This window comes from Oryzias melastigma, linkage group LG3 (genome assembly GCF_002922805.2).
Source record: "Oryzias melastigma strain HK-1 linkage group LG3, ASM292280v2, whole genome shotgun sequence".
NCBI lineage: Eukaryota > Metazoa > Chordata > Actinopteri > Beloniformes > Adrianichthyidae > Oryzias > Oryzias melastigma.
Genome location: NC_050514.1, coordinates 4,492,546 through 4,514,522, shown reverse-complemented (window position 1 = coordinate 4,514,522; position 21,977 = coordinate 4,492,546). Strand labels below are relative to the sequence as shown.

The window sequence follows — 21,977 nt, the reverse complement described above, 5'->3', positions numbered from 1 at the left end:
GTAATATCCAACCCTGTTTTCAACATGTTAAAAAGTAATAAGAATTAAATAAACAGTAGGCTACTGTGACTATTCTAACCCTCAACTTTGATAGTTACATGTAAAAAAAACAGTTCAACATTGCTACATGTGTGTGTATTTACAATAACACCCAACTTATTTTGTATCTTATAAAATATATATATATATATAAATATATATATATAAGACTTTTGACAAAGCAATTTGTACCTCTCAAAATTGCTTCAACATCAGAAAGCATAACCAGAATGTATATATAAGGCGCTCTGGGTTATAAGGCACACTGACATTTTTTTTATAAAAATGTAAGATTTTTAATTGTCCTAGTGTGCAAATGACAATACTGAGTTCACATTTTTCCCTCCAAAGTAAATAACATTTCTGGTCAATTCCACTGACATCCATTCACCTTCTCTGAGTTTGTTTTTAATTGGTCTTGGATAAGAAATCACAGCTACGTGTTTAAGGCCTAATTGAGGTGCAGGTTCTCCCCCCTCCCCTCCAACAGCAGAAACAACAGTCGTGATGTGTGACCCACTGAAATAGTGCTTCGGATTTGGCTGCTTCACTCTTCCACCCTCCACTCCACCCTCAGCCATCAAAACGCTTTGGCTTGTCAAGATTTTATCATGCAGATCCCTGTCAGAATGCATTTCAAGCCAGAGACGCTTCCATTCTAAGCAGACCGCCGGAATACAATTAGATTAACATCCCTAGCTAATCACATTACTAAAATATACCAGCGTCAGGGCAACATTAATACTGATGACAATTTGAGATGATCAGCAAACAGACATTTGTTTGTGGAGTTTTGGAATTAATGTGACAGGGGACTGTGGTATTTCTCTGCAGCTAATAATGTTGTGAGATTGCAAAGATGGTAATTATAATTCAATGAAATTGCAAGCAAACTGAGGTGCTGATAATGAAAGAAGACAGTGGGGTACGATGCTGCAGGAGGAAGCCAGGTGGAAAATACTGAATAGTCATACAAATACATTTGGACATTTATGTAAATACTCCAAGTGAAGGAAATCAACCTAAATTCTCTGCAGATTGTTGAAGAAATGATTAAAGGTTTAAATATATTTCCACAATAATAATGTTTATCCAAATCTCAAGATGTGGAAGTGTTTAATAAAACTTTTAATGAAAAGTTGACTGTTTGAGATCACCCCTCGCATTCCAAACAGGAAGTACTGGTTCCAAGGTGCCAAAATCCTATAGAATTCAATAAGGAAATAAACAGGTATTACTCAATCTTTATATTTGTCAGAATAACCCTTCTTGCTTTGCTATATTTTTTAACATCTTCTAGATAATCCTATTTTTTATTATATTTTTAAGTAGTATAAGTAAGTAAGTAATAAACTGACCAATCAGATGCCTCAATAAAAGTTTGTGGTTGCTGGTGGAACGTTCGAGGCGTTTGACGAATTCTCCATCGCCTGCTTCTAAGAGGAGGGCTGTAGACTTCCAACAAGCTCCTTCCTGATTGGTGAGAGTGGTTGCCATTGAAATATTTACTGACTTGAACCAATCACTGCTTACTGACAATTTCTATTTCCAACAAAGCAGTGTAAATGTCGAGAAAAAGGGCGACTGAATTGACTTTTTTTTAAAAACAGAAGCAAGTCATTTTCTATTTCTATACGTTTTCTATAAGTTGTTTTAATTTTCTACGTCACATTCACTCGGTCCATTCCTCTTATACAGTCAGTGTATATATATATATATTTTACAGATGATGTACAAGAAAGACAAACATTTCGATGCCTAATCATTGACTGATGTCCTTTTAATGCAGAGAAAAAAGATACTGAGATATTTTTAGTCTTACATGCATAAATAATGTACACAAATGTTCATCAAGGCTCCATAAATTTTAACCAACATCCACAAGGAAACTAGGACATCCTTTAAGTTGTGTGGGGTAAATAAACCTAAAGCAAGCTCACTCATCTTTTAACTCAAGGTAATTTGTTCATTTCCACAGAAAACAGTTTGTTCTATTTTGGCAGCAGGAGTTGTTTTTGTTGTTCTTATTTTCAGGTGTAAGATGAAGGAAATACATTTTTTTTTCTTTTTTTTTTTTTTTGGACCGACACCTGAGCTCAGTTTTTCTATAAGACCACAGCTTCTATCAGCTTTACCTTGGACAATAAAGACTCCATTTTTTTTTAGTCTGACTTTTTCAAGCTGCAGCTCAGAGGATGAAAGTTGCAAACAAAGACTAAAAATCTCAGCTTTTAAATTTGCAAGCAGCTCTGAGGTAACGGCAGGAAATGTGTTGTTGATGAGTCTCTAAATTACATTCTAACTTCCTGTTGTTTGTTTCTTTGGTTTAAAAGAGGTACAGTTGAAGTTCATTTTGTCTTGTTACCCCTGTCTTGAAATATGAGTTTACAAATATAAGTACAGCATGTGAAAATAAAATCTCCCGGAATTAAAAAAAAAAAAAAACAGGAGTGGGATTGGATTGAAACTCCTGAGGAGAAAATTGCTCTTCAACTCCCAACCTGCTTGACAGGCAGTAATTTGGCCACAGCCGAGGCCATTTTCTAACAGCATTTGTCACCAAAGTCGGAGAGATTTAGACCATAAAAAAGGATTTTACTACTATACACAATCAGAAATCTGAGTAACACTGTTTCTTTAGATATCCAGGGACTGCAGTTTATCAAAGTAATCTTTGGAGTTTGGTTTGATGCGGCATAAATTAAGAAAAAAAAAATGGGGGTTAAAATGATTAAAGTGTCCAAAAAAATCTTCCAAAGAATATAAAATAAAATGCAAATAAAAATCCATCCATCCACCTTTTTCCACTTATCCGGGTCACAGCAGCTCTAGTCTAAGACTTCACTGTCCCTGGCCACTTCCTCCAGCTCCCCTGAAGGACCCAGAGACATTCCTAGTCCAGCCAAGAGACAAAGTTTCTCCAGTGTGGGCTCGGTTATCCCCAGGGCCTCCGCTCAGTGGTACATGCCCAGAACACCTCTCCAGGGACACGTCCAGGAGGCATCCAGACTAGATCTATAAGCCACCTCAATTGGCTCTACTCCGAGCTCTCTCCGGGTGACTGAGCTTCTCACCCCTAACTCTAAGAGAGCGCCCAACCACCCTACAGAGGAAGCTCATTTCAGCCGCTTGTAGTCAGGATCTCGTTCTTTCGGTCATGACCCAGAGCTCATGACCATAGGTGAGTCCTGGAACAAAGATCGACCGGTAAATTTAGAGATTTGGTTGATTGCCATTAATTGGTTTCTGGCTCAGCTCTCTTTTCACCACAACAGACTGGTGCAGCGACTGCATAACAGCGGATGCCGCTCCAATCCGCCTGTCGATCTCATTCTCCAATCTTTCCATACTCATGAACAAGACCCCAAAATACTTATACCCCTCCACCTGAGGCAGGAGCACTCCACACACTGAGAAAGGGAAAACTACCTTTCTCTGGTCAAGAACCATGGCCTCAGACTTAAAGGCTCTGCTGCCGACTTTGTGAAACTCCCAACTCACGTAGGTTCATGCAATAACCCACCATTTATTACGACTTAGGTTGTTCATAGTACCAACTTCAAAAAAGCCCTGCGACTCCAGCGAAAATTTTAACCCAATGAAACAGATTCGGAGCGTCGGAGAGGCCAGATCGCAGAGCTCAGACGTGATCGTATGCAGTGGAAGTTCCTCTCGCACTTTTAAAGTTACATAAAGACTCCAGAGATTGCATCAGAGCCATAACACTTGCCAATGGAGCCCGGAGTTAGCGGTGCTGACCCTCATCCCATCCAATCACACTCGGCTGCAAACCGCTCCAGTACATGCTGGAGGTCCTGGCTCGATGAAGTCAACAGGACAACATCATCTGCAAAGAGCAGAGACAAAACCCTGTGGTCCCCAAACCAGAAATCCTCCGACCTCTGGCTGGACCTAGAAATTCTGTCCTTAGAGGGGATGAACAGAACCGTCAGCACCAAGAACAAGTCGCACTTACTGCCGGCTATGCATACCAAGCTTATGCTCTGGTCATACAGAGACGGGACAGCCCTCAGTATGGCTCCCTGGACCCCATAATCCCAGAGCAACTGCCACTGGACACCAATGTCTTCTCAAAATCCATAAAACACACATGGACTTGATAAGCGAATTCCCACAAACCCTTCAGCACCCTGAAGAGGATGTAGAGCTGGTCCAGCATTCCACGGAAACCGCAAATGCTATTTCTATTTTTTTATTGATGTGTATTTTCTTTTTCATAAAAATATACATAATCAAAGATCTTAAGAGAACTTATCTAAGATTTGTGATAAGTAACCTAATAGGAGCCAGACATCCAGCCAAATAAAGTGTCAATGTTGAAGCTTTTCCTTATTGTGCACCTTCCAGAACTGCTTCCTTTTTCATCCTTTCACACACCTTAATCTGCACCTCTGCATAATTTAATCCTATTTACCCCCCCCAAAAAAAAAAATACAGAATGGAATTAAAGATGACATAAATGTAAGCTCAGCACATCAGCACAGTCACCTGCAGCACTCAGATTGCACCAAAACCTCTCACTACAAAGGATCAAATGCATTGTGTGGGACTCAGTCATTGGCTGCCGGGGATCTGAAAGACCCTCCTTGCGGTGGCTGTTCATACAGAACTTCAAACTAAAGCTGCCCCTGCCCCTCCCAGCATTCACCAAAGGGCTCCAAGTATTTTCTCGCAGGCGAAGGAAATAATTTAGATTCAGCAGGATTCAAAGAATGACTCATGGTAAAAAGAAAAAAAAAAAAAAAACTGAAGCCTGATTGTGAGTAAAGTTAAGAGTGACGACTAAAAATGCAGCAGCTTAAGGGGGGATATAGCGTCAAATCATCAAAATAGAATCTCTTTGATATAAAACAGTTGACAGACGAAAGGCAAGCCGTGACAGCTCTGGAGAGAAGCACCTGTTGATGTCAATAGCTGCAGGCTAAAGATTTTCAGAGATATTTGGCTGCAAAACAAAATCAATACATCCAACCCAAAATATCATAGAAGATCATCATAAAAAGGGCTAAATTAATTCATTTTTGGTGCAACTAATTAATCATGACCTATAATTAATTAATCAACTCAATCTATTCAAATTTAACCCAATAATTGCTGTGAAAATCGTAATTTTGAAGTATTTTTATTTAAATTAGTGACAATATTGTGGAGTAAAAGATTAAAATACAACATAAAATGTGTTTTTATTATTACTTTTTTAATTATAGCAGCATTGCAACCTTTACATTCACACCACCAATCTCAAACAATTAAGAAAAACAAAGAAAAAAATCTGGTTCAGAGTGCTCTAATTAAAAGAAAGTGGGAACACTTTTCAGAGCAATCTAAAAATACAGACCTCCAACATTTGATTAATGCTAAAGTACAATGGTGAACATACAGTGTCCCGTTGTTTATTACAACCGCATGTCAGCCCTCAGTAAGGAAGCTCGGGGTAACTTTAGACCCAGTTTGTCTCTCGATTCTCACATTGGGTTACTTGTTTGTTCTTGTTTTTATAATTAAAAAAGGCACCTCATCATCATCAGCTGAGAGTAAAACCAGTAGTCTGAAAGTCACTTCAAAGTTTGTTTTAATGTTCAAAGTTCTGCTAGGGAAGTTTTAAATGCTCTAACAAGAATCATATGATCATACGGTACATAGTAGCGTTTTATAAGCACTGGGTGTTTGGTGTTTCAGGAAGGCAAACTTTCCCTTCTTGGATGTCATTGTGTGTAAACACAATGACAAACTTACAATGTAAGAAATAACGAAAATTTGACAATACTAAGAATAGTACACGTAGATTTGCTAAGTCTATAAATAGAACTAGCCACAACGGGTAGTAAATAAGCAGTCTTATTTTAAAGCGGAAATACGTCACACAGCTCCGTCTATCGAGTCCATTGACGCGGATCACTCGTGGCTCATGCAAAAAATAGACCAGATGCTGAAAACACGACCACTGCATGAAGTGAGCCGGCCGCGGAGGACCGCCGCAGCGCTTCTGCGTCCGGTGTGAACCAACCTTTGCAGCAGTGCCTCCATCCTTCTGGAACTTATTTCCTCTCAGCCTCAGATCTGCAGACTCAGTGTTTTCTTTTAAAAGCAGCAATAAACATATCTTTTTAAAATAGCTTTTTTCCTAATTCTGTTTTAAACATTCTTTTTTTTTACATTCTGTGTTTTACGTGAAGCATTTTGTCATCTTTATCTTGACAGGTGCTATATAAATAAAGTTTATCACAATTGTTATTATTATTAATATTATAAAAAAGCATGAGTGGATTTTTTAATAGTTATATATAGTTCCCTGTTTGGTGAATCTGATCATTCTGATGATTGGGATGCAGCTGAAGAGGAAGAGCGAAGAGAATCTAAGAAGGAGGAGATGAAACACGAGGAGGTGACACCAGAGGAATTCAGTTTTTTAGACTTTATTTCTTTGTTGTGACTGGGCAAAAACAAGCAGTAAGAAGGGAACTTTCCCTCTGACTTATCATGGTTCCACTTTGCTCCGCTGCTGCAGAGCGAGGTCAGTGCTGGCTCTGTAGTTTTTACCAAACAACATATCACACCACATAGTTGAATGATAATTTAGTTGATTTAAGAAGTATTTATTTCATATGTGACTATAGTTTAGGAAGTATAACTCTCTTTTAGAAAGGAATGGACTTTACAAAAGTATCTGACGAGATCACGCCTTCTGTGTTGTCATTGAATTTACGATAACGGAAATCTTGTTGGACGTTATCCCTTACATGTTAAATAATACTTATACATTGAAGACAATATTAACACGATAAAGAACTCGCTAAATTGTCTGTAATTAATTAGTCACGATAAGTTCACACTCCTAAAAATACACACATATACGTCCAGCTTGATCATTTTTCAAAGAAACATTATTAATCAAAAAAATTGTCTCCTTCGTGGACCTGTGGAGCTTCAACATGTGGTTATTATCCAACATGTGATCGCAACTTGCAGCGCCTTGATTAAAGCTTTTCAGGCATCAGCCCTTAAAGCTGTGATTCTGCACAGCTTAGCCACATTGATTGTCTACTCACATTTGCCAAGTTCACCAAGTGTTAATCAGGAACTGATTAGAAGCTGAGGATGGAAAAAGAGCAAGGATTGTAATTGATTTGCCCTGGCTAAGGACCGAGATTAGTCATTTAAAGGGGAATGCTGAGTGCTTTAATAATTAAAGTATGTTATTACTGTTCCCCGGGCCAGGATTAAAAGTCAGAGACAGAGCCCTTAAAGCCTTCAGAATCGGTTCCCTCATTCATTATCTCCCCAAAATGTAAGGGTTTCTCTTTGAGCTTCTTGTCTCAGGAAAAGTTTACAGAAATGCAGATATTTGCTGATTAGTTTTCAAGCAAAGGGATTATTCCTCAGAAGGACTGCAACTCCCTGCTTAGACTGCAAGGCAACGCTTCCAGAGGGCTTTGTTTCCAGCAACGGGAAGGCCAATCAGGAGAAACTCTGTCAATAGTTGAATAGGGCGTCCTTGAAAAAGACTGACTTTGGTTTCAGTTTGGTCGATTTCCAGGAATGTAATCCCAAGTCCCTCTGCAGAAGGATGAAATGGAAGTAATTGCGAGAAATCAGCTCTTGGCTATGAGCGTAGGCGCCCATTAGCAAAGGAAGGAGGGGGTTTGAGGTACATTAAGAGAAGAGAGGGGAAGACATTTCACATTTGAAACTAATGGAACATGATTCTTTTTCCTTTAGTAAAACAACATGCTTTTGATGATATTTTATGGTCTGATGTTGCTGGTGTCACAGTGGAAAGACATTTTCACATACCCTATTTTCTGCACAGTAAGACTCTCTCAATATTCGTAATTCTTTCTTATAATCTGGAACACCTTTTGTATGTATAAATTCTGGTTGTGTTTACTGATGTTGAAGACATTTTCTAGAGGTGTCAGTCTGTTGGTAATACGAGTTGCAAACAAATTTGAGTGTTAGTGTGAATATGCTAACATGGCTAATCTGTAGCGATGTCCTACTGTGTTTTTTTATGTTTTACTGAAGCTACAAACAGACTGATGATGTGACACACATTCAAGATAGCGCATTTAGCCCATGAGGTTCACGCTGGACAAGTGGTTTAATACTACATATCCGCCACCTACAGTATCAAAGTGGTACAAATATTGCAAATCTTCCTCGAAGCTTTTTCTTTCACAGCTCTATTCCGATACACGAAAGACTTGGTGTTCTGTGATTCAAACAACACAAACTGCAATTATTAATTTTGTCCTTCATGGTCAATTTTCAAGCAGTTGGCACAATCGTGATTTAAAGGTGTCCCCATCTATACGTCACAACCAAATTGGAGTCCCTGACTGGTCAAAGTTTAGCCTGGTTTAACTTGCAATGCGCATTCAGTGCATACATTTTGTCACTAAAACCCGAAAATGGTCATAGAAACTTGCGTAGCTAATCATGAAAGTGAGAGTTTTGAATGTGGAAGCCCGTAACGCACATTTACGTGTTTTGACAGGGACTTTTCATTGGAAATGTCTTGACCGTGTGTTGCTGAGAGTGGTGTGAATGTACCTTCACAAGGTTGGAAGTTACCATAGTCACCATAACATTTGTTTTAGCGTTATCAGCCTGTTTATGTGTATTGGTAATATGCCAACTCAGAAAGAGTTTAGCGTGTTACAAACCAGTTCTAGAGTTACTGGTATATGACATGTGTTTGAAAATAGATAATTCATTTATTTTATGCCTTATTATCCAATGCGCCCTATATTGCAGAAAATATGGAATTGACTAAATCTCTGATATGTACTCAAATAGTATGTAAAATGGACATGGAGGGCTATAATCACATATACTTTGTTTTTTCTGTCCCTTTATCTCCTTTAGTTTTTCTTCCTTGTTAGCGCACCTGTAATGGGAAGTTGTTGTTTGGAATAGAATAAATTGAGGCTTTTTGCTTCCTATTTCCTCTGAAGTCTTTCTTATCTATTTGTGTCTCCTGTGTTTCCTTCAGTCACACATGACCTTTTATTGGACAATTACAGATTTAAAAAGCCCTTCTCTGTTCCCCATACATGTCAAATCCATTGGTGGTTTTACTCCATCTGCCCCCTTGGTGTTTTTGCATTCCCGTATTTTTGGCGTTTTGGCTCGTCATGTACCGTTTTCCTTTCACTCCTCCTTTTACACACTTTTTCCGCACTTTTGGCCTTTCTTGGATCTCCTCTCTACTTCTCCCTATATACATCTCTGATCTCCCTTCTATCGCTGGCACATAAATAATTGATGTCCATCTCTGACTCGCCTTGTGTAGTTAAAGGCCAACTGAAGTCCCGAGGATAATATCAGTGTAAGAGTGCAGCCGTTGCTGGAGTGCAGTCTTCTTGCTGTTCTTTTGCAAGATTCATTTTCTAACTGGCCTACATAGATTTGAATAGATAACGTTTTTTTTCTCTACTTTAAAAAACGCTTGTTATTTTAAGTTGACTAAAACATGTCTCCATTCTTACGTCATTCAACAATTTAAGGTTTGGCACCGTACTGTAGTTTGTGCGCACATAAAAACAACATTTTCATTTCATTTATGACTCCTTCATCTTCATCTCCTTCAAACTCTAAACTGTAATTGATTCCAGTTTAAACCTTTATTCTACCAATCTGGTTTAACGAGAGGGTTCCTACCTGTAAAATTACTCAATGAAAGTCGCAATAAAAAAGCTTCATAAGTTTACTGATACCAAGAGCTGGAAGAAAAAGCTGCACAAATGATTCCGGCACGGCTTGTCAATAATTTCACTGTAGGAAATTATATAGCTGTGAGGATTATAGGTGGGTGAGTTACTCTGATTAAAAAGAAAAACAGCTGCAGCTTTTATTATCATTCAGAGAGAAAGTAAGTCTGTGCTCTATCAGTGCTTTAATCACCCAGACCTAGGATGAACAAAGTACTTGAAGTACTTAAATCTGTAACAGTACTGGATTAATATGTTTACTTTAGTTATTAACAGTGGAGATAGATATAGATGACTTAATTATGCATTTTAAGGTTTTTTGAAATGGAATACTCGTAATCGAATGTTCTCATACAGAAAATATCTTATTATGTGTCCTCCATCAACAGAAAAATACCTCCCTACACCCCTACTTAAAATCCCTCGAGTGTTTGAAGTTTTGAAATGTTTGGCTGTTTAAAAAAAAAAAAAAAAAATGTCATACAGACTAAAAAAACAAGCAAACGCACAATCAATTTAAAAGGACACACACACACAGACCTGGATGTTTGGTGACACTATCTGTTTACCGTTTTATCTTGTTACCTGTGTCTGCTGTTGCCCAGTTATTGTTTGTCCTAATCTGTAAAGTTAAACAAAGGCCTAAAATCTGTTGGAACAGGGGTATAAATCAGAACTTTATCTAAAATGCTAAAAATCTGCAACCAACACTCTGGAACCAACTTAAATGTCCTTTTATTCCTGTTTTTGACACTTAGATTAATTGTTCTCAAGACAGACACTCTATGTATTTTTTTAAAACTTGTAACTTCAAAATGTTTAACTCTTAAGATAAATCCACACCTCTCTCAGCATTGTATAACCATGTGACTCCTTTCAATAAAAAATCTAGGTAAACTTTTGGACTTGTTGCTACATAAGTTTCTATGGCCATTTTTAAGCTCTATGTACTAAATGCTATTATGCGCACATTACAGATTACACCAGTTCTAATTTTGATCAGTTAGGGATTAAGGCTAAATCAACATTTTTCCCTTAACCCTGCAGCTTCTACCTATCCCTACATTTAGCCCTCCAAACAGAGAGTTGTGGAAAAATAGTTTCTTCAAATTTGGATGTTACTCCCACTCGATGATGTCATCAATAATCACTGGTCATCTACGTTAGCATGGAGCTGCTAGCACTCTGAAATACATAACATCGGTTTTATAACTTAAAATAGTCATACTAAAACAACAAGTATTATTTACATTTAAATACAAATTTCTGTGCTTCAGAGAACACCTACGTGGAGAAATATGTTTCTCCTCCGCGGCACAGCACGACGCGTAACCCCCTTCGCTTTGCCCTTAAAGAAACTATTTCAGACAACCCTGGCTATGTCTGAATTCCTCCCCTACTCACTATATATTGCGCTTGCCATTTTCTAGTGCTGTCTGGATCTAAAAATTCCTAAATCGAGTGCATTAGAAATTTCCCAGAAGTCTTTGCGAAAAACTAGAATGCATTGATGCTTACTAGATTAGCGAATATAGACCACAATGCATTGCGGTCAAACAATTTCAAACAAAAAAGAATGTGTTTAAATGTAATTTATGAATAAACCATCTACATTTTCACCATCAGACATTACAGATTTAGTGAAATCGGTAATGTTCTATCCTGCATTTAGCAAAACGAAAGTAAAGTAGTGAGCATGTCCGAATTGCCTTTAAAATCCAGGGGCACTATATAGTCCTGCACTAAATAGTTTATTAGTCGTTAGGGCTTAGGGGGGGAATTCGGACATAGCCCCTACCTTTTCAAATGTCCCTACAATAGGGAGAAGCTGTAGGGGTAGGGAAGGATTCTGATTCGGCCTAAGATTTGGTAGTGACGTATGGATGGTGTCTCTTTTGATTCACAGAAGTCCCAACCGTTTCAAAATTGATCATGAAGAAGAAATTAAAAATTCCGGTTTGTGCCTGGACGGATTTCTATGACACCAAGACTTTCATATATCGGCAAAGAGCTGTAAAGAAAGAATCTGGACTGAGATTTGCACCGCTTTGATGTTTCGCACCAAGTGAGGGTGGCAGACATGTGCTAGTAAACAGTAGCAAAAAAAGAAGAAGCCCCTCCCCCACCTTAGGTCAAACGGATGTTCAAGAACGCTAGTTTGACACATTCCTGAACAGTGTGAGTTAAGCTGTTTCTTTAATGTAAACCAACATAGTTTTCATAAAACCATTGAACTGGCCAGAACTTTAAAGCAGTCACCACCAGCCTGTCAAGTTGATGCCAATTTATTTTCCGCTTTCTACAAAAAAAAAAATACTGGAGCCATAAATTGATTCATGGTAAAGTGTCTCACTTGTTGTGTAGGACTTGGCATCCCGCCATCACACTCCCTCCATAGCAGTTTTGTTCAGCAGAATTTCCCAGCATTGTTCTTTTGTTGGATGTCTGTTGACTGGGAAGCGGCTTTATTTGAATACAGTTTCTTATACAGTACAAAGCAGCCTTCTGAAGGGATGTCTGTACTTTGATGCTACAAAACACTGATGTCATTAACAATTAATGGACTGTAAGCTAAACACACAGCTCTTCTTTCCCCAGAGCTGGAAGCTCATTTTTCCACCAGCCGCTACTCAACCCGACAGAGCAGCAATGACCTTTAATAGATTATAATGCAGCCGTTAGCAAACAGAATGACATTTCCAAATGTTTTTGAGTTATGCTATATTTTTGTTTGCCTCTCAGTCTACTCATAAATCTTGCATTTCTCCCATTCAAACCTTTAATTATTTCCAGTTCTACAAGGTAACGCGGTCGCTGCAAAAGAGCAGAGATCCTGAAAGAGATTTAATCAAGGTAGATGTACTGCAGTAGTTCAACGCTTGAAATGTATTCGGGATCTGAAAGAAATATCAAACTTTAACAACAGCAGAGAAAGAAAATCAAGAAACACCCAAAACATTCAAAGATAATCTTAAAATGTTGGATTTGCAAAATGAAGGCTATTCTCTTTGGGGCGTTTTGCAAAGAAGTATTTAACGATGCATCGCGTCCTTCAGTATCTCACTGCCGAAAACGCTTTTAGGTAGAGTAGAGATGCTGCAGATCAATGCTATTGATGCCTTTAATTGAGAGTAACAATCTGTAAGCAGCAGCTTGTGAGGGATTTTGGAGCTCTTCTCTGTTTATTTAACAGCTAAACCTTGATTTTTTTGTTTTCTGTTTTGTTTAAAATCTTCTATTTGACGTCTATTGTCAGACTGATGTGTGAATTTGATCATCCTCACCTGTTCATCTCAAGTTTGGTTCTCTTACAATACAAAGCTTGCTGGAATCAGGGATTTTTCCTAATCTCCATATTTGGTTCAGTCCACCTACCAGAGACGAAAGGTTCATTATGGCTGACAACAGTCCTGGACTGCAAGGGCCCTTTCTTTATTACCGTGTGTTTGAGTGAAAATTCCACCACACCATGTAAGATAAGACAAGGCAAGTTTATTTATTTGTATAGCACATTTCCTGTAAAGAGACAATTGAAAGTGCTTAACATGAAACATTAAAAAAAACAATCAACAGAAATAGCAAAGGTTTGATCATTAAAATAAAATTAAAAGAAAGTAAAAATATTTTAATTTAAAACAAGCATAGATAAACAGTGCGGACGTAAACTTTTGAATACATATTAATCAAATGCAACTGAGAACAGGTGAGTCTTTAACCTGGATTTAAATACACTGAGTGTTTCAGCAGATCTAAGGTTTTCTGGAAGTCTGTTCCAGATCTGTGGAGCATAGAAGCTGAATGCAGCTTCTCCATGTTTAGTTCTGACTCTAGGAACTGATAAAAGACCGGATCCTGATGATCGGAGAGGTCTGGCTGGTACATACTGGGTCAGGAGGTCAGTCATGTATTTTGGTGCTAAACCATTCAAAGCTTTATAAACCAGTAACAGAACTTTAAAGTCTATCCTCTGACAGACAGGTAACCAGTGTAAAGACCTCAGAACTGGACTGATGTGGTCTACTTTCTTGGTCCTTGTGAGAACCCGAGCAGCAGAGTTCTGAATAAGCTGCAGTTTCCTGATGGATTTTTTTGGTAGTCCTGTAAAAACACTGTTACAGTAATCAAGTCGACTAAAGATGAAAGCATGCACTAGTTTCTCCAGGTCCTGCTTAGACATCAGATCTTTAATCCTTGAGATATTTTTGAGATGATAATAGGCTGATTTAGTGACTGCCTTAATGTGTTTATCAAAATTTAGGTCTGTGTCTATCACTACACCCAAGTTTCTGGCCTGGTTGGTAGTTTTTAGTTGAATAGATTGAAGCTCTGTAGTGACGTCTAACCTTTTTTCTTTAGCCCCAAAGACAATAACCTCAGTTTTGTTTTTGTTTAATTGAAGTAAGTTGTGACACATCCAGTCATTAATGTCCTCAATGCATTTACCAAGAGCCTGTACAGGGCCTCGGTCTCCTGGTGTCAGTCTAATATATATCTGTGTGTCATCTGCATAGCTATGGTAACTAATGTTGTTGTTCTTTATAACCTGGGCCAGTGGGAGCATGTAGAGGTTAAATAGAAGTGGTCCCAGGATGGAGCCTTGGGGCACTCCTAATGTAATTTCTGTTGGCTCAGAGGTGAAGTTACCAATTGACACAAAATATTTCCTGTTTTCTAAGTACGCACTCAAAAACTCACCAAAATTTGCACACACCTAGTACCTGGTGAAATAAATGTTGGACATTGTGAATGACAACACCTCAAAAGAAAATGACATGAAATCTCACACTAACGCCACCAGGTTAAGTCTACAAGTGTCATTGACTTTTGACCTCATTAAATTTTACAAACAAAATTTATTTTACAAATTTAAACTCCTCTGTGAAATTTCAATCTATCACCCACTAAATCTTCGAGTATTAAGAAATTGTTTAGATTTAGAAGTTGTAGATTTTAATGGCGTTAGCGTGGCAATGTCATGAAAGTGGCGTTTCTCTGCAGCGCACACATTTGTGACCGGAATTTTGTGAAATTTTAATACATGAATCCTTGACTCAAGTTTATCGAAACAATGCAACATACAATATGACTATATTAGGAAAGTCGGCATGGTTAACAAAAAACCTCAGTTGCCAAGGAAATCAAAAAGTTTACTTTGGTCAATTCTTTTATAAATTATATAGAGCTGTTCATCACCGCCAGACAACAACAACAAAAAAAGGTTGCTTTGGAGATAAAACCAACAGAAAAGCTGTTATTAAAAAAACAATAATAATAATGAATTTTTCACGTGCAGCTCTGACCAGGCTGGCTGGGGCAGAAGGGGAGAGAGTGAGGGGGCGTGTTGCTAAACCAATGTGGGCAGATCAAACGGCTTGTGAGCCAAACAACGCTGCTTTAATTATTGTTTGCTTGTATGAACATATTTAGGCGGGTGCTAATACTCAATGGATTGACTACTTAACTAAGGTTTGGCTTCCATCACAAGTTTTCTAAGTAGAAATAGTTAATACGTTTGTCCAATTGTCTAATAAATTAAAATATAAAACATAAATAATATTATTACCAAAAAGTGAGCTTTTCTTTTTATGGAAATGGTCAAAATCTACATGGCCCTGTGTAAAAACCAGATTCCTTCTTATTCCTAAAATCTGGTTGAGGGGCTTTTAGCACCAAAAACTGCAATCAAGTGTTTGGCAGAACTGGAAATGAGTCTTTCACAGCACAGCGGAGGACTTTTTCACACACACACTGCAGACTGGTTGCTATTTAAAGACAGTAGAGAAGTTTTAAACATGAACTGCCTTTTAGGGTTATGTTGTAGAATCTCAACCAAATTCAGGTCAGGACTTGAACTTTGACAGACCATTTTCTCACAAAAGAGACTTTTCCCTTAAAAAAAACAAAACGTTAAATGTTCAAAAAAGACATCTGATCAATGATCTTAAATATTGAAGTTTGATTAAAAAAAAGCAAGTAAAGAAGGACATGAGGACTCGTGCCACATGGCTTTTTCTCACCACTCTGAGCTCCAGAGAGCTCCAGATAATCGCTCCGTGTTTGAAACGGTCACGTCTAGCTCCACGGAGGGCTCAGGCTCCCTGGGCGTGGCGTGTGAACAGGACTCACTCTGATCAATGACTGTGATCTTAGCAGACACACAACGCCACAAATCAGAACCATCCGGGAGTCGGATCTGTACACTGATGCATTCAAGACAAAGGTTAGGTCCGTTTTGCTGTGACCACACAGCGTCCATTTCTCTCAAATGGTCAAGTCATCGGGTGGTCTTCCAGAAAAAAAAGCATATTTTCAAAATAAAACACCTGCTCTTGAGGTGGATCCAAAGCTGTTTTTGGACATAGCTAAATTTCCCAAAGAAAGAAACAGAACATTAACCAATTTTAGATTACCTGCGGTCAACAAAAATGTCAATTTTCTTCTCTTCTGTGCTACGTCTGCTTTTGTTAATGTTTTGCTGCTATGGTAACTGCAGTGTTAGGGTCGCAGAGGGGACCCATTGTTTATTTGTGGGTGGTTGGCACCGTGGATGAGGGAGGATGGCTCTGAGGCCTGTGACCTGCAGATCTGTGTGTGTTCTGCTGTTCTTTTAATACATTTGGGTTCTTGTGCAAAAAAATAAAATAAAAGTAAAAACAATCCACCAATGGCGCCACTTGTGTAAAACTGCTAGAATATAATTTGCTCTTCAGTGCATGATAAAATAAAATATTTCATTTTTGTTTTCACCGCCCCTAACAGATTTTTTTTGTATTAATGGAATATTTCCTTGTTATGTTAGATTTCTTTAAGTGAGCCCACCTGCAATCAACTGCTAAAAAGTAGGTTTTTTATTTGCTTGTTTGCTGAGAACACAATTATTCATGACTTTCTGCACCTTTTTTTGTCAACAAAACACAGAAATGCTACAGAAGTGGCCCCGCAGAAATAGTTCACTTCTGTCAGACGGTACTGCTATTTTCTTTAAGAATGTATGTGGTTGTTTGTCACCACTCCAATCCAAAATGATTTACTCCCACCCAAAGAAAATGGAACCAAGCTGCTTATCTGATGCAGAAAGGGGAGGACGTCTCCCATCGTTTTTAATGAAAACTCACACATGTGGAAGCGATGTTTGTTGAATTATCGTTTTTTTCTTGCTGAAACCTCTCTTTTTTTCCTTTTTTTTCCTCAGATTGATCAGTATGCACAGAGGGATCTGAAGAAAGGCCTGCAGCTTTTCGGCACCGAGGGGAACGTGGGTCTGACCAACGCCTGGATGATAGTGCAAACTGATGTAAGGCAATAAAACATGGGTGTTAAAAATGTCATATACTCCTCCTAAAAACAAAGAAAATACATATGGCTCATTGAGGTACAAGACCATTTATCAAGACCAGTCAAACAGAATGCTGTCACAAGCTGAGATACATGACGTGGAACTACATTATTTATTATAAAAGGCTTTGCTGCTGCCTGAAGCTGCAGGTTCTGGGCTGTTATCACAGTGAAATGGAACAAAATACGACTTTTTACTTAGGAGATTTCTTTATTTATTGCAATTTTGACAAATTATATCATCAGTAAACATTTTGGTGTCATGTGAAGCTTTGATTGGATATTTTCAACAAAAAAAGAATACTTAAATGCAGGGGTCTGCAGCCTTTAATACTAAAAGAGTCATTTGATCCCATTATTTATGGACCATAAACCCAAAGAGTGTCACCAAGTCCCACTTGCCATTTAGAAAATACAATTTATTGATGTTTTTGTTCCCTTTAAGTAATTCATTTATGAAATGTAGCTTTTAAAATGGTTAGAAGTATTTGATGTTTCTATGTTTAACAACTAAAGATTCTTTACTTTTGACAGAAGCACATACAAGTTACTTTTAAAATAAAAGACACCCTGTGTGAAATAAGATCCTCCTGCTGCAGCAGATTCACTTGAAAATGCATGACAGTCAAACATGACATTTTTATGAGTAATGTTGATTGTTTTTCTTTTTTTTACTATAAATTATAACATCACAACATTGGTATTGAATTAATTTAAAATATACAGAAAAAACAAAATACAAAGCTGTAAAAAATAAATAAAAAAATTAAAGTAAACTAAACCGTTCACCATAATTTTGGATTCGTTTTCTTGCATGTAAACATACGCGACAGAACATAATTAACTAAAACAAATGAAGCAAAACTACAAATGTATAATTTTTTTTAGATTATTAACTTTTTCCTTTAAAACCAAAGAACTGAGAGAGTATATCTTATTCCATTTGTGTGTGCATAATTCAAGATTTGTGACTTAGAAAATACATTTTGTGCGTAACTGTTCGTACTTGCAAATTTGTATGTAAAACAATTTACACATACACAACTTAATATTACAACAGGTTGAAACTAACTACACACAAATCTTTAAAAAGTACGCACGAATCGCTTGTTACGCACACACAAAATCGCATTTACATACAAATCAGATGTGAGACTCTTTTTATGTCTCAAAGATTCGTACGTAAGTGATGCGTTTAAAGGCTGTTATAATGCTGGGTCATCACAGTTTTCTTCTCAGCTGCTTAGATTATGAGAATTATCTGCTAAAAACTTGACATTTTGTCACTTTCTTAAACACTCAACACTAGTTTCCCTTCTGATTTGTGCAGTTTTGTGTTTATCAGGCGAACTGTGCGTATTTTTTAAAGATTTGTGTAGTTAGTTTTCAGTTGATGTAATTTTAAGTTGTGTCAATAGTAGTTTGTATTTTGTAATTTCTGTAAATGTGACTACACTGTTGCAAGTACAAACAGTTTTGTATGATTTACAAATCAAAAAATAAGCGTGCAAAAATCGAATGAGACTATATTCTCTCTCTAAAATGAGTCACAAAGGAGGAATAAGAGCTGCATGTGTCTCCAGAGCGCTGCTTTATCGTCTCCTATCTTATAAATTAGAACTTCAAACATAGATTCTACGTCAGGACAAAGACAAACAGTACAAGTTATAATAATTCATGTGAAGTTTACTGCAGAAAACTGTATTTATATTCACATAAGTGAAAGCAAAGAATGAAAATGTACAATAAAATGTAAAATTTTTTTCATGAGGATGTCCTCACATGTTTAAACAGTCTTTAACTCTCAATAGTTTATTACCTGTTTAATTTCCACATATACAAAATTCTAATAAATAACTTCAATCTAGATGATTGTTAAATACATTTTCATCGAAACAAAAGGAAAACCATAAATGTTCAATACAGCCATGATTTCAAAGGGAAGGCTCCGGTTACTTTATAAGGAAAAATGAGATTCATTGAAGAACTATAGCACTAACATTATATCTAATGCCATAAAGAAAAAAAACATATTGAATTAGGTTTCAGGAGTAATGAGTTTTTATTGTTTTCAATGCCTTAATCCTAAAAAAAAAAAAAAAAAAAAAGTGGCATAAAAATGTGCTCCTTCTTAAGGAGGACTGTATATATGGAAAAAACAGTTTTATATTAGACTTCTTAATCAAATACTCGTAACTCACATAGAATAAATAAAATATTAGGATCCACATCTATTAACAATTGGGCTGTTGCTGAGGTGGTGATCCAATTTGATTCATGAATCAAGCTTAAAGATTCATGAATCTAACCATGATTCTAACTTTTTAATATAATATCTTTATTTCTAAGTGTATGTGTTTTTACTGGATGGATGACAATCAAAATTATATGTGTTAAATCACCATCATTTACACCTTTATGTAGAATCAACCAAATGGATAAAAGCACAAAGATTTAAATAGAAAGAAATTATGTTCATTTTTAAACCTATTGCTTATTTATTTATTTATATTTTCGTCAACTGTCGGGTTAGCTTCAAAGTAAACAAAACCTAAGCATCACTGTTTTTTGGATCATTTAACAACAAATCCTGTAAATATTCTCCACAGATTTTCCATCCTCAAAGTTCTGCGTCACTTTACGTTCTAAAGCTTTGAATTGCCGGTTCAAACCGTTATGAAAAGCAGATTTTCTCCGCCTCAGAATCCGCTGGAATTACGTTCATTGTGTCAACTGTTGAAAGGAATGTAAACACTTTGTTAAATCAGGATTTATGTCAGTAAACGGAATTTCAGTTTATTTTTTTTATCAAAAACACTTTGTAAACAGGAAACCTTACCGACACTTACTTTATTTTGAAGATTAGTTTACTTCTGCTGACAGTGGTGCTGCACATTCGTCTTATTTTCAGTTTATAGTTTAAAATCCAGCATTATGCTGCATTTTCAGAACAACAAATACATAGTTTCTGAATCTTATTTTTACTGCACTCTATTATTTTTATAAAGATCGCCAATCAGCCATCTTGGATGTTGCGTAAATTCATTCTCATTTTTTTGGTAGCAGATTGTGAATTGTTACAGCCCTATTTAACATGTGAAGCTACATTCACACTACCCTTGACAACACGCGCTCAAGCATCCAGTTTTAATAAAAAAGTCTCTGTAGATGCTAATTTAAGTCTGTTTCGGGCTTCCAATTTCAAACTCTCTCGTACATGTGTAGCTACGCAAGTTTCTATGACCGTTTTCATACACCACGTTCACAATGTGTAGTGATGGAATGTGGGTTTTAAGTTAATCCAGGTCGGACTTTGATAAATTAAGGACTCAGATTTGGTAGTGACGTATGGATGGCGTCCTTTTTACTTTAATGAAGTGTCAGCTGTTTGAAAATGGATCACAGAGGAGAATATACTTCTTGCCATTTGCACGATGTATTGGAAAAAGCTGTAAAAGAAAAGCCTAAAGTAAGATTTTTGTACGGCTTTGACATTTCAGCCTCTTCTAACTGTAGGTTAACAGTAGGAGAAGAACAAGAAGCCCCTCCCTGCTTGTCTAGTGTGAACACCATTAGATAAATATGCGTTCAAAACCTTCGTTTAGCACGTCACATGCCCGGTGTGAACATAGCTTAAGACACAATACATGGTTTATCCACAGCCTTCAATCTTAAGGTAATTATGTAAGAAAAAAACAGTTTTGAATTAAACAAAATAGAAATTGTTGCACTAGAGGGTTTCACAAATTAAGAATTAAGCTTCTAATTTATTTGGTTAAAGCCTTGTTTCATGAATTGCTTCCAGCTTGATGAGATTTATCTTCCTTTCTGAATCACAACAGCTAAACAGAGCGAGTTAAGACGTGACTGCTGCCAACAACGTTGTGGGAAACACTTTGGAAAAGTTTGAAAACGGTTGTGGGAGTTTCCAAAATGTGATTACACATACGAAGAAGGAGGATTGTCGAACTGCACACAGTTTTACTGTTGAATTATATCAATTTTACACATACCACTGGCTCGTAGGTGTAACTGTAGCTTCAGTGGTTGAGCAGCTGTAGAGTTCTCAAGCAAGACACTTAACTTCACATTATCTTCAATTGTAGGAAATTTACTTATAGGACTCTACAGAGAAAAGGATTCATTGAATGTAAACATTTTTCAGAGTAGTCATCCAGTCAGTGTTTTGCCTCAAAATGGTTTGAGTTAGTCACAAAAGAGATTCCAACTTCCTGAGTTATTATATTTGACAGACTGGTGACTTTTTGCCCAAATGTTATCAGGTGTTGGTCAGCCCTCAGTGGTATACCAACATTAATCAGGTAAAAATCTTTACTAATTCATAGATTGTCTCACATTTCTGGGTCTCAAACAAACTATGAGCTCTGAAGTAGTTCTATAACACAACTCTTATGACCTGGATCTCCTGTTTAACTTCCATTCATCAGTAGAACCTGCAACCTCTGGGTTGTTCTCTTTATTTTTTATATTGTTTATTTCTACATTTAAATGAAATCAGTTATAATTATATTACATAAGCACTATATTATATTACTTGTGTTACCGATCTGTGACAAACCTTAAGGTTCTTTATTTTGTTTTGCCGTCAAAACAAACTGATCAAAAGCAGACAGTTATTTTTCTAATTATATATCATATTATTATTTTACATATTCATATACACGCTTATGTGAATGTCCTCTTCTGGGAGTCAGAGTCAGAGAATATCCCTGCCTTGGATCTTTGGCGTGTCAGTCTTTCGTCTTGTCCACTCGACTGTCTGCCTTTGATCAGTTTGTGTTGATGTGAAGACAAAATAAAGAGCTGCAAGGTCTGATACGGATCAGAAACGACGTCTGGTGTCTCTTC

At 37.1% G+C, this 21,977-nt stretch overlaps 1 protein-coding gene across 3 annotated transcripts in view; it reads left to right on the top strand.

Annotated features, from left to right (window-relative positions):
• The window catches only part of tspan4a (tetraspanin 4a), a 267,431-nt gene that overhangs the window by 209,443 nt on the left and 36,011 nt on the right, over window positions 1-21,977 (top strand). For all 3 annotated transcript variants that reach the window (XM_024295289.2, XM_036216896.1, XM_024295288.2), the window contains one exon: window positions 16,966-17,067. In XM_024295289.2, coding sequence (XP_024151057.1) covers window positions 16,966-17,067 — 102 coding nt within the window. The remainder of the gene's footprint in view (window positions 1-16,965; window positions 17,068-21,977) is intronic.